Source organism: Pristis pectinata, chromosome 17 (assembly GCF_009764475.1).
Source record: "Pristis pectinata isolate sPriPec2 chromosome 17, sPriPec2.1.pri, whole genome shotgun sequence".
Taxonomy (NCBI): Eukaryota; Metazoa; Chordata; class Chondrichthyes; order Rhinopristiformes; family Pristidae; genus Pristis; species Pristis pectinata.
The window spans coordinates 24,825,088-24,840,332 of record NC_067421.1 but is presented as its reverse complement, the minus strand read 5'-3'; the positions used below and the strand labels follow the sequence as shown (position 1 = coordinate 24,840,332).

Sequence of the window (15,245 nt, the reverse complement as noted above, 5' to 3'; positions counted from 1 at the left end):
CTGAATGGGAACTAATTCGGTTAAAGTTTGAGGCAGAGGAGAAGGAAAAACAGTGGCAGCATGAGTTAAAAATGAAGCGAAAGAGTTTGGAATCTGACTTTGATGATGGTTTTATAGCCAGTAGGGAGGTTCGATTAGTCCCTTCTTTTGAGGAAGATCAGGTTGCTCAGTATTTCCAACATTTTGAAAAGGTTGCTGTGAGTTCAAACCGGCCAAAGGAAGGATGGGCTCTTATGTTACAGAGTGTAATTAAAGGTAAAGCTCAAGAAGCTTATTCTGCTTTGTCTGTTGAGGATGCAGCTGATTATACAAAGGTAAAACAAGCTGTGTTGAAGGCCTATGAATTGGTACCTGAAGCTTATCGGCAAAAATTTAGAGACTTGAAGAAATCTGCAGATCAGACTTACATGGAATTTGCCAATGGAAAGAGAATATGTTTTGAACGATGGTGTATGGCTAAAAATGTAGATGGGGATTTTGATAAATTGAAAGAATTGATGTTAGTGGAAGACTTTAAAAGATGTGTCCCAGCTGAATTAACAACATATTTAAATGAAAAGGAAGTGGAGACTTTACAAGAAACTGCTAGGTTGGCAGATGATTGTTTTAACCATAAATCCAAATGGGGACCACTTAAAACCTTTCAAAAGAGTTATAGGGACAATCCAGGTAAACCGGAGATTAAATTGGGAGGTAATCAAAAAGGGAAGGATGAAAAGAAGCCAGTGCTGGAGAAACCTGTTGAGCGTACTTCTTATTACTGTAAGAAACCTGGCCATGTGATAGCTAATTGTGTCCTTTTGAAGAAAAGGAAGGAAGCCGTGCCCAATGCTTGCTTTCAGGCAATTAAAAATCAAAAAGGTTTAGGAGATGTTGTTAAAGATCAGTCCTTGCAAGAGGTAAAAGCTGAAAAGTTGGAGGAGGTGAGAAAGGAATTCCCTTCTTATGTATCAGAGAGGTTTGTTTCACTGAATGATGGGTCACCCCAGGTGCCAGTGAAAATCCTTAGAGATACTGGGGCTTGCCAATCTCCCTTGCTGGACAGTGTTTTAAATTTTGGTGAAGAAACTGACACTGGTGAGGTAAATCTAGTGCGAGGTGTTACAGGTGACACCATATCTGTCCCTTTACACAAGGTGATTTTAAAGTCAAAGTTCGTAGAAGGACCTGTCGAGATAGGGATAAGACCTAGTTTGCCAGTGGAAGGAGTTTCTTTGTTATTGGGGAATGACCTTGCGGATGGAGAATTTGTCCCTGTGGTACGGTTAATGACCAAACCAAGGATTGATGAGTCTGAGAATGAACCAGATGTTTACCCATCATGCGCGGTGACTCAAGCTAGAGCTAAAGAATTAGCCAAGGCCGACAGTCCTGTGCAGCCTGATGTGGGTCCCTGTGACAGTCCTAAACAGGAAGAAAATTATGATGCCTTGTCTGAGACTTTTCTGTCTTCACTGGAGGATCAAAATCCTTGTACTGAGCCTGAATTTAAAGATTTGTCTTTGTCAAGGAAGGAATTTATGGTGGAACAGACAAAGGACCCTGAGCTTACAGGATTGAAAGAAAAAGCACTCTCGTGATGAGATTGAAAAAAGTGCCAATTGGATATTATGTCAAAAATGGAGTGTTAATGAGGAAATGGAGACCTCCTCATGTCCCTGTTAATGAGGAATGGGAAGTTATTCATCAGGTTGTGGTTCCAAAAGTTTATAGGAATGAGATTTTAAATCTGGCCCATAGTATGCCTTTGGGTGGTCATTTTGGTGTGAATAAAACTGTAGGGAAGATCTTGAAACAATTCTATTGGCCTGGTTTGAGAAAAGATGTGGTGATGTTTTGTCGAACCTGTCACACATGTCAGGTGGTAGGTAAACCAAATCAAAAACCCCCTGTGGCTCCGTTGAAGCCAATTCATACTTTTGGTGAACCCTTTTCGAAGGTGATTGTGGACTATGTTGGTCCATTGCCAAAGTCTAAGGCTGGAAATCAGTATTTGTTAACCATCATGTGTGCAACTTCTAGATTTCCAGAGGCAATACCCCTTAAAAAATTTTAAAAGAGCCTTTGACACAGTCTTGGCCTTAATATTTCTACTTTGGTTAGTTTGCCAAAAGAAATCCAATCTGATCAAGGCAGTAATTTTATGTCTAATTTGTTTCAACAACTAGTCTATGAGCTGAGAGCAAAGCAGATTGTATCATCTGCATATCACCCAGAATCTCAGGGAGCTCTGGAGAGATTTCATTCTACTCTCAAAAATATGCTGAAGACTTTTTGCTTTGTAAACACAAAGGATTGGGACGAAAGTATTCATTTACTTTTGTTTGCCGTTAGAGAATCAATCCAGGAGTCATTAGGATTTAGTCTGTTTGAGCTTGTATTTGGACATCGGGTGAGAGGACCTTTAGAATTGTTAAGAGAACAATGGGTTAATGAGAAAGTGTACTTGAGTCTGTTGGACTATGTCCAAAAATTTAAAACTCAGTTGGAGAGAGTCTGCCAGCTAGCGAGAGAATTTGAAAACCAGCCAGATAAGAATGAAGACATGTTTTGACAGACGTGCTTGGCCTAGGACATTTGCAGTGGGACAAAAGGTGTTGGTATTTTTCCCTAGCCAAAATAATCCCTTGCAATCTTGTTTTTCTGGACCATATCTTATTGAATCCCGAGTAACTGATTTGACATATATAATCAAAACACCAGATAGACGCAAGAAAACACAACTCTGTCATGTAAACATGCTGAAGCCTTATCATGAGAGAGATTCAGTTGTGGCCATGGTGGATGAAATGAAGGTTGTTTCTAGAATGCCTGATGTTGATATTGAGGACGGCCAATTTAGACCAAATATTGTTCCATTGAAACTAAAAAACCAAAATATCCTGGAGAATCTTGAAATGAAGTTGGACCATTTACAAGTTTTGCAAAAACAACAGATGAGAGAATTAATTTTAAAATTTAAAAATCTGTTCCCAGATGTTCCAAACAGAACATTGATAATTACTCATAATGTTGATGTTGGGGATGCAAAACCAATCAAACAACACCCATATCGAATGAATGTGGGGAAAAAAGTAAACCTGTTGACCAGGAGAAAAAATACATGTTGGAAAATGATATTATTAGATGTTTCTCTTCAAACTGGAGTTCGCCCTGTTATTGTGCCTAAACCTGATGGAACTGTTAGATTTTGCACAGATTACAGGAAAGTGAATGCTGTAACAAAGTCAGCTGCTTACCCTATTCCTAGGGTGGATGATTACATAGACAGAGTGGGAAAGGCTAAATTTCTTACGAAAATTGACTTATTAAAAGGGTACTGGTGTGTTCCATTAACAGATAGAGGAAGGGAGATTTCTGCCTTTGTAACCCCTTCTGGATTGTATGAATATAATGTTTTGCCATTTGGAATGAAAAATGCTCCAGCAATATTTCAACGAATGATTAATTCAGTGATTCATGGGTTAAAACATACAGATGCCTATATTGACGACTTAGTGACTGGGAATAATACATGGGAGGATCACATCTCTGCATTAGAAAGGTTGTTTGAAAGACTTTCCGAAGCTAACCTTACAGTTAACTTGGCTAAAAGTGAATTTGGCTATGCCACTGTGACGTATCTTGGTTATGTTGTAGGTCAAGGCAAGCAAGCTCCTGTTCAGGCAAAAGTTCAAGCAATATGAGTTCTCTGTTCCCACGGGTACGAGAACTGTTAGAAGATTTTTGGGAATGGTTGGATATTATCAAAAATTTTGTAAAAATTTTGCTGATGTTGCTCTTCCCTTAACTAATCTTCTGAAGAAGGGAGTAAAGTTTGTTTGGGACAGATTCTTGTCAAGAAGCATTTGAGGAGCTGAAAGCCATTTTATGCTACCACCCTGTGCTCAAATCACCTGACTTTGAAAAGCCATTTTCATTAGCAGTAGATGCCAGTGCTGAAGCTGCAGGAGCTGTATTGTTGCAGAAGGTTGAACTTGATGATATTGACCATCCTATAGCTTACTTTTCAAAGAAATTTAATGAGCATCAAAAGAATTATTCCACCATAGAGAAAGAATTACTGTCACCTGTTTTAGCCTTGCAACATTTCAGTGTATATGTTTGCACCGCTCAGAAACCATTGACTGTATATACAGATCATAACCCATTGGTGTTTTTGAGCTGAGTGAAAAACAAAAACAGAAGGCTGTTAAACTGGGGTTTAATTTTGCAAGAGTTTGATCTCATGATAACTCACATTAAAGGCAAAGATAATGTGATTGCTGATTGTCTTTCCTGATGTTAAATGGGAAACATATCTTTACTAATCTGACATTCTGTAATTGTGTAGCATGATAACTACTAACATTACTAACAGTATGCACGGTTAAAATTTTTCTTGGGAAAAATTCTATTTAGGTGGGAGGTGTTATGGACTCAGTGAATGTCCCCTTAAGATAGAGTTAGTTTTATGTGTGTGTGTGTGGCGTGCTTACGTCAACAGAAGATAACAGACGTAATGATGTTGAAGAAGTCAGTCAGTTGGGGAGAGAGAGAAAGAAAGAAAAGGGAGAGAGACACGAGCCTGCTAGTTTCTCTATTGATGGATGAGAAACAATAACTGTGTCTGTAACTGAAATCCTCGCGTGGAAATTGGAAGCAATCCGGTGGAGTTCACTTTGTTGCTGACCTGTAGAAGGAAACAGGTATTTGTGTGGACGACCACGAGTCGGATGCTTTTCGGGGTGAGGAAGTCACTACCGAGTAAACACTGAAGTGTCGTTTGGGTTCCATCGTGGAACATTTGGATTTTGTATTTACTCTCCCTATGTTCTCTACATCTACGTCTTATCTTCAGACAACGGTGGTTGTTGAAGCCTTTGCTCACGTTTCACCTTATGGCTTGAGGAACTGAACTTCAAGAACCATTCCTGGACTTGGAGTTTGGGACTTTGCCACACACACGAAGAGTTTAGTTTTTGGGGTTAATGTTCAAGGTTTAACATTTTTAATTCTAACATACTAACATTTTTACTTTTATTTTTCTTATTATCATAAGTAGTGATTAATAAAATAGTTTTTAACACTGAATCATGACTCAGTGTGTTTCTTTTGTTGCTGGTTCGCGCCACTTCATAGTGTGTGATTGGTATAAAGGAACATGACAAAAAATATTTGAGCCAATTTTTCATGATATGTTACTTACTGAATTTCCCCTAATGGATTTAAACTACAATTTTCTTGCCATAAAAATATTAAATACTAAATTCAAATGGACAAAATATAGAAAACTGAGAGTCATTCTATAATAATTTAGCACCCTTATCAAATGATGTTGCAAGTATAGCTAAGAGCAAACTATTAAAAGAAAATTCTCTGGAAAAAGTCAAATTTCAGCCTATTTCCCAATGAATCTGATCACATTACAATGGTGTAGTATGAACAAGAAATTCCTGAACTTGAACTTGATTAATAATGGATTATAGTTAGGAAAATCCAGAAGTGTATAACTTTTTTTCTCCCCCCCCCCATGTTGAAAGGGTATTGAATCAGAAGACAATTATGGAACAAATCAGAATTTCAACAGCTCAGATTGACTTCAACATATGAAGCTGCAGTTCTGCAAATGAAATTTTCTTCTTGGTTTATGACTAACGTGTCCACTTAAAAACTGGAAATATTTTTATAAATATGCTTGACCTGAAGAACTTAATGTATAACCTTAAAAAGGGAAAAAGTGTTCTGTACTGCAAATGTTAACAAATGAATTTTGATGAAATAAAAATTACAATAACATGAACTGATGTGAAGAAAGTTATTGGAAATATTATAATAGATTTTACCTGTTGAAAATGTAAATTATTTGAGAACTGATGCTACTGTGGATCAGTTTTTCCTCTAGGAATGGACAGAAAAGTGTTGAATGAAAAAACCTGAAAACCAGAATTTTCTTTGTGACCTGGACTTGAACTTTGGTGTCAAAGTTGAAAGTAGAGAAGTACTCATGCAAGATAGCATTCTAAAGTAATTTGGCAGCTTAACTTCAATTCTGTCACTAAGAGCTTCAGATCATGATTGCATTGTACCAGGATGGTTTCTAGAAATGGACTAAGCTTAAAGTGATTTTAACAACTTGGTTTCTTTGCTCCTTACTTGCACTATCATAGTCATCATAAATTTGTAATTTCTCAACTAATCCCAAAGCTGGAGCATCAGAGCCATATATACCATTGCAGCTGAAGAACACCATCAGCTTTAGGTCAACAGTGATAAAGATGACAGTTTATAAATACCCATCCAAGTTGTTTTATAGGTGGTTACAGGGAACACAGAATTAGGGCTACTGAACATATGGACAGGTAGTTTGGATGGCTTGTTTTTGTACTGAAATTTTCATATAAATGAACATATTTCTTACAGGATTCACTAAAATCCAATTATTTACCCTTCAATGTTACAAACATTGTTTTGGAAGATGAAAATTAGTTCTAAAATAAATTACAAAATCAAACACAAATGACCATAATAAATAGATGCTTTCAACAATGAATACATTTATTAAGTGTAAATAACTATTACAATTTTCTTACTTCTATAAATGCATTTAATTAATAAAATTGAAGACAAATTACTGACCAACATTAAACATTCACTGATATCTACAGTCCATCACAAAATTTAGCGTTTTCCACACATATTTCATTATGCAACTTAAAATTAAATCTAAATTATAGTGCTTCCAGCTCCAAAAATAACATCAGTATTTCAAGACATTAGGTAAAGTTTAAATTAATTTGATTACGTTTGATCTATACATAGAAATTCAAAGCTTTTGAGAATGAAATATCAAATATAAGTTCACGAAGAGATAGCCAGAGCAAAGTTTTAAAGTTGGGAACATCCAAGTATGCAAGAATACCACTGATAGTAAATATAATTGTTTTCATAAATACAATGCAGGTAATATTTGGCCATCTGTATAAAACATAAGCATACATATCAGTTTTAGTAAATATACAAGTTATATTTGGCAATACACCAGAAATATTGCAGCAATATCATAACTGTAACTTTTAGTTGAACACTGAAAAACTGTCAATATCACAAAAGGATAGAAGGCCACTGTGTCCTTTGTTTTCAAAATGTTAAAAGATATTTCATCATTAACAACTTGCACTTACAGTGACTCTAACACAATTAAATGCCTCAAGGTAATTGGACACAAACTAACAGTCAGGCAAATGAGGATGTATTAGGATAAGTAGCTAAAAGAGGTAGGTTTTAAACAGCATCTTAAAGGAGCAGTGGATAGGTTTCACCCAAACTTACATTTTAAGTGGTTACATAGATAAAAGGTTTCTCTACATTACACTCACTATTCATCATTCTTTGATATGATAATAAATTGAAAGTTTCTACTTAAATATAATGCACACTGCATCAAATTCAGATGACCATCTACAAGGAAGCATCATTCTCCCAGTGCATTTACAAAAGCTTACAACATTTAATCTATTATTCTGTATTATGAAAAGGTCTGTAGTCCACTACAACATTTTGAATAGAATTCACATATTGGGAAATTGACAACAAGGATAAAGCATCCGTCCCATGCATTTCATTGATCAATTAATGCACATTGCGCATAATAGAACCGGTACCTGCCCTCTGGAAAAAAACGTATTAAGAAACCATAGCACTTTGTTTTTGCATTTGTTTACTTTCAATGATTATAGCTTCTCTGAAAAAAGGGGAAGGTTTGGTCATTGAAATGCACAAGGGAAACATACACATAAAGAGAGGCAATTTTTACAGCCAGCTTTATAACCTTATCTGCTTTTTAAAGCATAGGTGAAACAATAAATGGTACATGCTTGTTACATCAATAAATATGCTTAATCAACCACACTATAAAAAATGAATAACTTCATAAGTAACTAGCAACTGCCATGGATGCAGCATTTCCATGGAGGAAATTTAGATGATGATAAGGAATAAAACATATTAAAATGTCTTCACTACAGATACATTTTATTAAGCAAAATAATGTTTAGTAAACCCCTTATAGACTAATACATAATACTACAAAATTAAACTATCAATAATGTGCATTATTCTTGATATTGTAATTGTTTAACTGACATAATAGATTGTAAAAGCTACTTAAAAATAAAAGCAGGCCTTTACATTAAGCGAATATTGTAAACATTTTGCAATGTGCATCCTCATTGATATCATGATGTGAAAAATCACTTTTCAAGTATCTACATTTTTCTCTTTTTAAGGTGAAATTCTGGGCCCCATATACCTTTTAGAAACATGCACCACAAATATAAAACGGTTTACTTTTTGAAAACATTCTGTATTAAGATTTAAAATGTTAAGACCAATCAACCATCTGCACATACATCAACTATCTCCATGCTTAAAATGAATACATCAGTATTTCAGGCAATTATGTTTCAAAGAATTTCCATGCAAAACCACAAAATATGTTAAACTTATTGTGAGTTGATTATGCAGCTGGTAACTTACAAAATATCATACTGATGCATTCATTTGGTTTCTGACACATCTGCCAATGTCCAGCAGCTGATAATCTTTTTGGGAACCCAAAGAAATATGCATATGTCCTTTATTGCATACAACCTCATGGCAGAACTTCATCCTCTCCAACTTCTGGTAGTTCAGAGGTCTTCATACTATCTCCACTACTTTGTTTTCTGTTGAAAGAAAATATACATCCTATTCAACATGTAACCAGAGAATCAATTGTGATCCGATCTCAATTTTTAATACATGTTATTAATTTTTGGTCTCAAGGTGAGAAATACTAATGATGTGCAGAATTATCAAGATAATGTTTTAAGTAGCATGTTAAAAACATTAAAATAGATTTATTTAATTCCTAAAATATTATACAAAGATTTTTATAATGCATTATTTGTATATCTCCCATATACCACTATTAAGAATAATAATCAACTGTTGTTTTAACATACCAACTATAACCCAGTGAATTATCCCGAAGTAATTTTTGGAAGCTCTGCATACAATATTTGAAACTATGCTACAAATAAGTATTTGACCAAAAGCAGATGGTTTTTGTGGAATTACTTAAAATAGCTGAAAGGTACATGAAGATTCTAGAAGTTAAGGAATCAGAGGAAATGCTAGATTGAAGAAATCAGGGATGCACCAGGAGGTCAAAACCAGAGGGCACAGGGAACTTGGAGGGTTGTAGGGCCAGACAACACTTCAGAGATGGGAAGGGCGGTGACAGAGTCGAACACAAAAAAGAGAAATTTCAAAATAAGGCAATGATATCAGTACACACGGGGATAATGGGCAATGGGACGTGATGGGAGATAGATATGGGCAGCCAGAATTTTGGGTGATCAAGATTATGGAATACTTCAGTCCAATAAAGGTATCGATGAGAACTTCAACAGCAGATGGACTGAACAGGGACAGGGATGGATGATGATACAGACATGAACATCATTGGGTAATGCACCCATTACACATATTTTAAATTAAAAGAATCTCAAGTAAAACAATTTTCTGTCGTACAGTTTGATCACTTTGCTGTTCTACTGAAAACAATACAGAATTCACACAAACGTAGAACCCCTATGATATATTGCGGTAACAGCCCACAGTAGTTTCATAACTGAATACTCTGGACCTACTACAATATTTCCTAATGGACTTTTCTTCCTCAAATAGAAAATAAAGCAAAAATTATCAGCAAAACAAAATGAGATAGTTTACAATAAAATGGAAAATGAGTACTTTCTTTGGACATTCTGGATAATTTATTGCATTTTGCTGAAAGCATATTTCATTTACTTTTGTCAAATTCCAAATTATTTACCATTTTAATTTAAATAATTGCTCTTTATCAGTTTAGGCAACTTAAAAGATACAATATGCAAACATCCTATTTCACCCAACTAGTCCAAGCCAGTGTGTTTGTCCTCAATCTGGAAAAAAAAAATAGTTTTAATCGTATTTACCGATATTGTTCCCATTCTCTTCAATGCCCCTTTTCTTGTTCACCTATGCAATTTAATCTTGAAGGTTTAGAGCTTTGACAAATAGTCTTCCAAGCGAGTTCCACAATCTTTGCAAAATAACTTCTCCTGCCAACTTTTTTCCCCACAATCTTTTCCCCTTAACTTTGCACTATGTTTTATTAATTTGTACCAATTTTTTATTAAAGGGATAGACAAGACATCTTGGTGTGGTTTATATTAATGCAGGTTACTCAATATGCACTGGTTAAAAGAAAAACATTGTGAACAACGTTACAAGGTTAGTTTCTTTGCACAATACAATTGAGATCATAGCTGAAAATGGATTAGAGTTACAAGTTAAATTTCTATCGCTTTGTACAGCTGCTTCATCATCTCTGTATGATAATGTTTATACATAAAAGCTTCCCCACATGACAAAACTATTATGCTTTGTAGACAGAATACATTTACTGCACAGAAATTCTATTGGATTCATTTCATGCAGAGTTTGAATTTGCCAGCAACTCTGAAGATAGATTTGGAGACAGATTTGTTTGTAGGTTACTATGTGACTGAGTATAAACCCTAGGCTGACAATGTGTGATAACAACACAAAACAAATGCAACTATATTCTTGATGTTTTGTGATATTATACATAGTTTCTGTATCATCTACACATACTACAGATTTTTTCTCCACATTTAAAGACAATTTGAACATTCAACTGAACAATGTTGTTTCTTCACTGTTCCCACAGTTACCTTGCACGATACCCCTTTCACCTGCTGCCATGCACTGCAATTGTATCTAGCATTTTGTTTCCTACTTTTATGTGGTAAACATTTTTGCTAACAGGAAAGCTGGACATACGAATGTTGGCAGTATTGTAAATGCTGGACAAATAAGTCACATTGCAGTGATCCCCATAGCAAGTTTTACAATAAATTTCTAAGCTTCTGCACTTATGCACTTCTGTCATTAGAAATGTTCATGCAATGAATCCTCAATACCATTTTGGATGGTATTCAAATGGAATCTTGGTTCTTTCCATATACAAAGGGGGAAAACAGTAGTTAAACCATACTGGCCTATACTTAACACTTGAGTAATGTTGACAGGTAGTGATCAAGCACCACATTAACTTGTGCTGTTAAGTGATACATACACACACAAAAATGGGACACAGAAAACTTTCTTTGATCAACAAGAAAACTGGAGTCATGTACTAAAAAACTAACATTTGGCATTTGACAAATTTAATCATCTTTTACTTACATTAATCAAATACAAATTATTAAACTTCTCAATGATGTTGATTTAAAAACAAATTTACCAGAATAAAATAACATATAAGAAACAAAAAAATGGAAGCAAATAATGAGATTTTTTTTTAAGAAGTACATCAAATGGAATGAATTTCCCCTGGTTTCACTACAAAATTCTGAATTCTCTGCTCAACATTAAATTCATATTATACTTCCAAAGTGAAGTCATAATAGGGAATCTAACCCAATAGCAGATCTGACTTAACTCAGATATTCTTTAGAGTATTTGATTACTGGCAAAATACAAACTTGTGCATGCAAGCAATAAGCACCATGCTATCAATATTGTGGCAGTGATAGGCTACTTGTTCATTACCTCTCAAAATTTCAAGCATGCTTTAGGAAGCACCATGCAAGGCAAAAAGCACAGTATATTACTTATCCCCGAAATTACTGCCCATTTAAATAATGTGTGATCCATTCCAATAGGATAAAGAATGTTTCTGTTGACATAATTGAAAAGTTAATTCCCCATTTCCTAGTTTGGGAGTGTTTTGGGCCACTCTTGTCCAACTGAAATCAGTTAACTGGTGTGGTTAACAGTGATAACATTTAGTCATAATGCACTAATTTTAATAGTGAACACCATACATATAAAGTACACATGTACAGTGTAGGTTTACTAAAAAAAGTATGTAAGCAACTATTATTCAGTTATCAAGTAAAAGGAGCAAATGGATTTTTTTTCTCCAATAACCTGATTGGTCTTTGCTCATAGAATGACCATGCACTAATTAGCAATATTAGAATAATCAACATTTAATAGTCCATTTGCCATCTATGAATATTGAAAATAGCATCTATGAGGCAATTCAGTTGCATGTATATTTCTTAAGTGTTTTGCCATGTTTTAACTATACTGGCTTAGCAGCTAACTGGCTCTTTGTAATCAAAGGTAAATAATTACAAAATCAGAACACTGGGCCCTGTCTGGGCCAGCAGCTTGGGATTTACATGTCGATTAATGTCAAATCCGATCTAAACTTTGTACCTAGTCACGTGTTCCACTGTACGTATTAAAGCAGTTGTGAAAGAAAAATGTGACCAAATGTGCCCAAGATGTCCAGTGCAAATATTATGAATATATTTTTATGTAGAATACATTGAGATAGTTTTGCACATCAATAAATGAGAATTCTTCATGTAACCCTAAAAAACTCCAAGAGAAAAATTGATTCACATGGGTACCCTTTAAGGTTTTGGTTCACACATTATGGCACAAAACAGGATGCAATTAAAGTTATTAGTTGCATAAAATAACTTGCAGACTTGTATACTCAAATTAAGTGTTTACCTTTGACTACTATGCAAGTAGCAGTATTTCACATTTCCTGACTTGTTTCTTCTGGAAATCAGGGGAAAGTTTACACAAGAATGAACAAGCATTTGACAACTGATACTTTCCTTTCCATGTTGAAATTGTGAACAACATTCAACGCTCCTGTAACAGTGGCATTGTTAACTTAATAATCATGGATATTATACTTCACATAAACTTTCAATTAGATCAATATATTTTCTTGTGTAGGCAAGCTTCAGAAAATGGGTTTCTTTTGTATCTGACAACAGCTAACCACTTTAAAAAAAAGACCAGAGAGATTAGGGAAGCTTACCACACAGTGTTGCTTTTATGAACCTTAAGTACCACATGACCGTAAAGCTGCACAGAATTTGTTTGCTATAAGAAAGCAAATATATTTTAACAACATATACAAATAAGTTGGGGATTCCAATGCTTACAAAACTGGCAATCTTAATGGCACTTGCTCTCAATGCAAATTCCTATCCATGTCAGCATGAGTGAACCTTTCAGATACCAAATGAATAGATGCCAAAGAAAAGGAAGATAGAAAAGATGAGTGAAATTTCATAGATCTGTGACACCTACAGTGGCATGCAAAAGTTTGGGCACCCTTGGTCAAAATTTCTGTTACTGTAAATAACTAAGCGAGTGAAAGATGACCTGATTTCCAAAAGGCATAAAGTTAAAGATGACACATTTCTTTAATATTTTAAGCAAGATTACTTTTTTATTTCCATCTTTTACAGTTTCAAAATAACAACAAAAGAAAAGGGCCCAAAGCAAAAGTTTGGGCACCATGCATGGTCAGTACTTAGTAACACCCCCTTTGGCAAGTATCACAGCTTGTAAATGCTTTCTCTAGCCAGCTAAGAGTCTTTCAATTCTTGTTTGGGGGATTTTCACCCATTCTTCCTTGCAAAAGGCTTCTAGTTCTGTGAGATTCTTGGGCCGTCTTGCATGCACTGCTCTTTTGAGGTCTATCCACAGATTCTTGATGATGTTTAGGTTGGGAGACTGTGAGGGCCATGGCAAAACCTTCAGCTTGTGCCTCTTGAGGTAGTCCATTGTGGATTTTGAGGTGTGTTTAGGATCATTATCCTGTTGTAGAAGCCATCCTCTTTTCATCTTCAGCTTTTTTTTTACAGACGGTGTGATGTTTGCTTCCAGAATTTGCTGGTATTTAATTGAATTCATTCTTCCCTCTACCAGTGAAATGTTCCCCGTGCCACTGGCTGCAACACAAGCCCAAAGCATGATTGCTCCACCCCCATGTTTAACAGTTGGAGAGGTGTTCTTTTCATGAAATTCTGCACCCTTTTTTCTCCAAACTTTCCTGCGTCCTCACCACAAAATTCAGCATCAGAAGTTTGCAAAGAAACGTCTAAACAAGCCCGATGCATTTTGGAAACAAGTCCTGTGGACTGATGAAGTTAAAATAGAATTTTTTGGCAGCAATGAGCAAAGGTATGTTTGGAGGAAAAAGGGTGTGTAGCGGTTGCTACCGCGGAATAAAACAAGACTCTACTCGGAGGATTGCCAAACAGAACTGATTTTCCCGCCTTGTGCGGGCCCTTTAAGGGAGAAAAACTCCCGCCCAAAAAACCGGCAATGACGTAAGTCCTACGTCATCAGGACTTTCCTGCGCGCGGGTTCTCCCCGTCGCTCGGAAAGACGAGGCCCGCCGCCATCTTGGGCCTCGTCGCTCCGATGCCACGCGACCCGACTGCCGAGCCGGTTCGCCCGACTAGACGGTGACTCGCCACAGGTGCAGAATTTCATGAAAAGAACAGCTCTCCAACTGTTAAACACGGGGGTGGATCGATCATGCTTTGGGCTTGTTTTGCAGCCAGTGGCACGGGGAACATTTCACTGGTAGAGAAAAGAATGAATTGAATTAAATACAAGAAAGTTCTGGAAACAAACATCACACCGTCTGTAAAAAAAAAGCTGAAGATGAAAAGAGGATGGCTTCTACAACAGGATAACGATCCTAAACACACCTCAAAATCCACAATGGACTAGCTCAAGAGGCACAAGCTGAAGGTTTTGCCATGGCCCTCACAGTCCCCCGACCTAAACATCATTGAAAATCTGTGGATAGACCACAAAAGAGCAGTGTAAGAAAGACGGCCCAAGAATCTCACAGAACTAGAAGGCTTTTGCTAGGAAGAATGGGTGAAAATACCCCAAACGTGAATTGAAAGACTCTTAGCTGGCTAGAGAAAGCATTTACAAGCTGTGATACTTGCCAAAGGGGGTGTTGCTAAGTACTGACCATGCAGGGTGCCCAAACTTTTGCTTCAGGCCCTTTTCCTTTTTTGTTATTTTGAAACTAAGGTGTACGGGTAGGTTAATTTGGGGGTTTAAAATGGGCGGCGCGGACTCGTTGGGCTGGAATGGCCTGTTACCACGCTGTAAATAAAATTTTAAATTAAATTAAAAAAGTAATCTTGCTTAAAATATTAAAGAAATGTGTCATCTTTAACTTTATGCCTTTTGGAAATCAGGTCATCTTTTACTCGCTTAGCTATTCACAGTAACAGAAATTTTGACCAGGGGTGCCAAAACTTTTGCATGCCAGTGTACATATGAATGCACGAATATAAGGCATCATT

General features: G+C 36.1%; 2 protein-coding genes across 10 annotated transcripts in view; one reads left to right on the top strand and one right to left on the bottom strand.

Annotated features, from left to right (window-relative positions):
* Window positions 1-15,245, top strand: part of p2rx4a (purinergic receptor P2X, ligand-gated ion channel, 4a) — a 57,481-nt gene that overhangs the window by 37,210 nt on the left and 5,026 nt on the right. The window contains exon 12 of one of the 3 annotated variants that reach the window (XM_052031885.1): window positions 5,523-5,780. The exons of 1 other annotated variant lie outside the window; for it this stretch is intronic. In XM_052031885.1, coding sequence (XP_051887845.1) covers window positions 5,523-5,579 — 57 coding nt within the window. In that variant the 3' untranslated portion in view covers window positions 5,580-5,780. Of the gene's footprint in view, window positions 1-5,522; window positions 5,781-15,245 lie in introns of those variants that run through there. One more of the 3 variants, XM_052031887.1, reaches the window with a different exon arrangement.
* The window catches only part of LOC127579242 (calcium/calmodulin-dependent protein kinase kinase 2-like), a 58,990-nt gene continuing 50,259 nt past the window's right edge, over window positions 6,515-15,245 (bottom strand). For 2 of the 7 annotated variants that reach the window (XM_052031879.1, XM_052031878.1), the window contains exons 16-17: window positions 12,622-12,672; window positions 6,529-8,705 (exon numbers count right to left, since the gene is read on the bottom strand). In XM_052031879.1, coding sequence (XP_051887839.1) covers window positions 8,633-8,705; window positions 12,622-12,672 — 124 coding nt within the window. In that variant the 3' untranslated portion in view covers window positions 6,529-8,632. Of the gene's footprint in view, window positions 8,706-10,001; window positions 10,045-12,621; window positions 12,673-12,940; window positions 13,006-15,245 lie in introns of those variants that run through there. The other 5 variants (XM_052031884.1, XM_052031880.1, XM_052031881.1 and 2 more) reach the window with 5 other exon arrangements.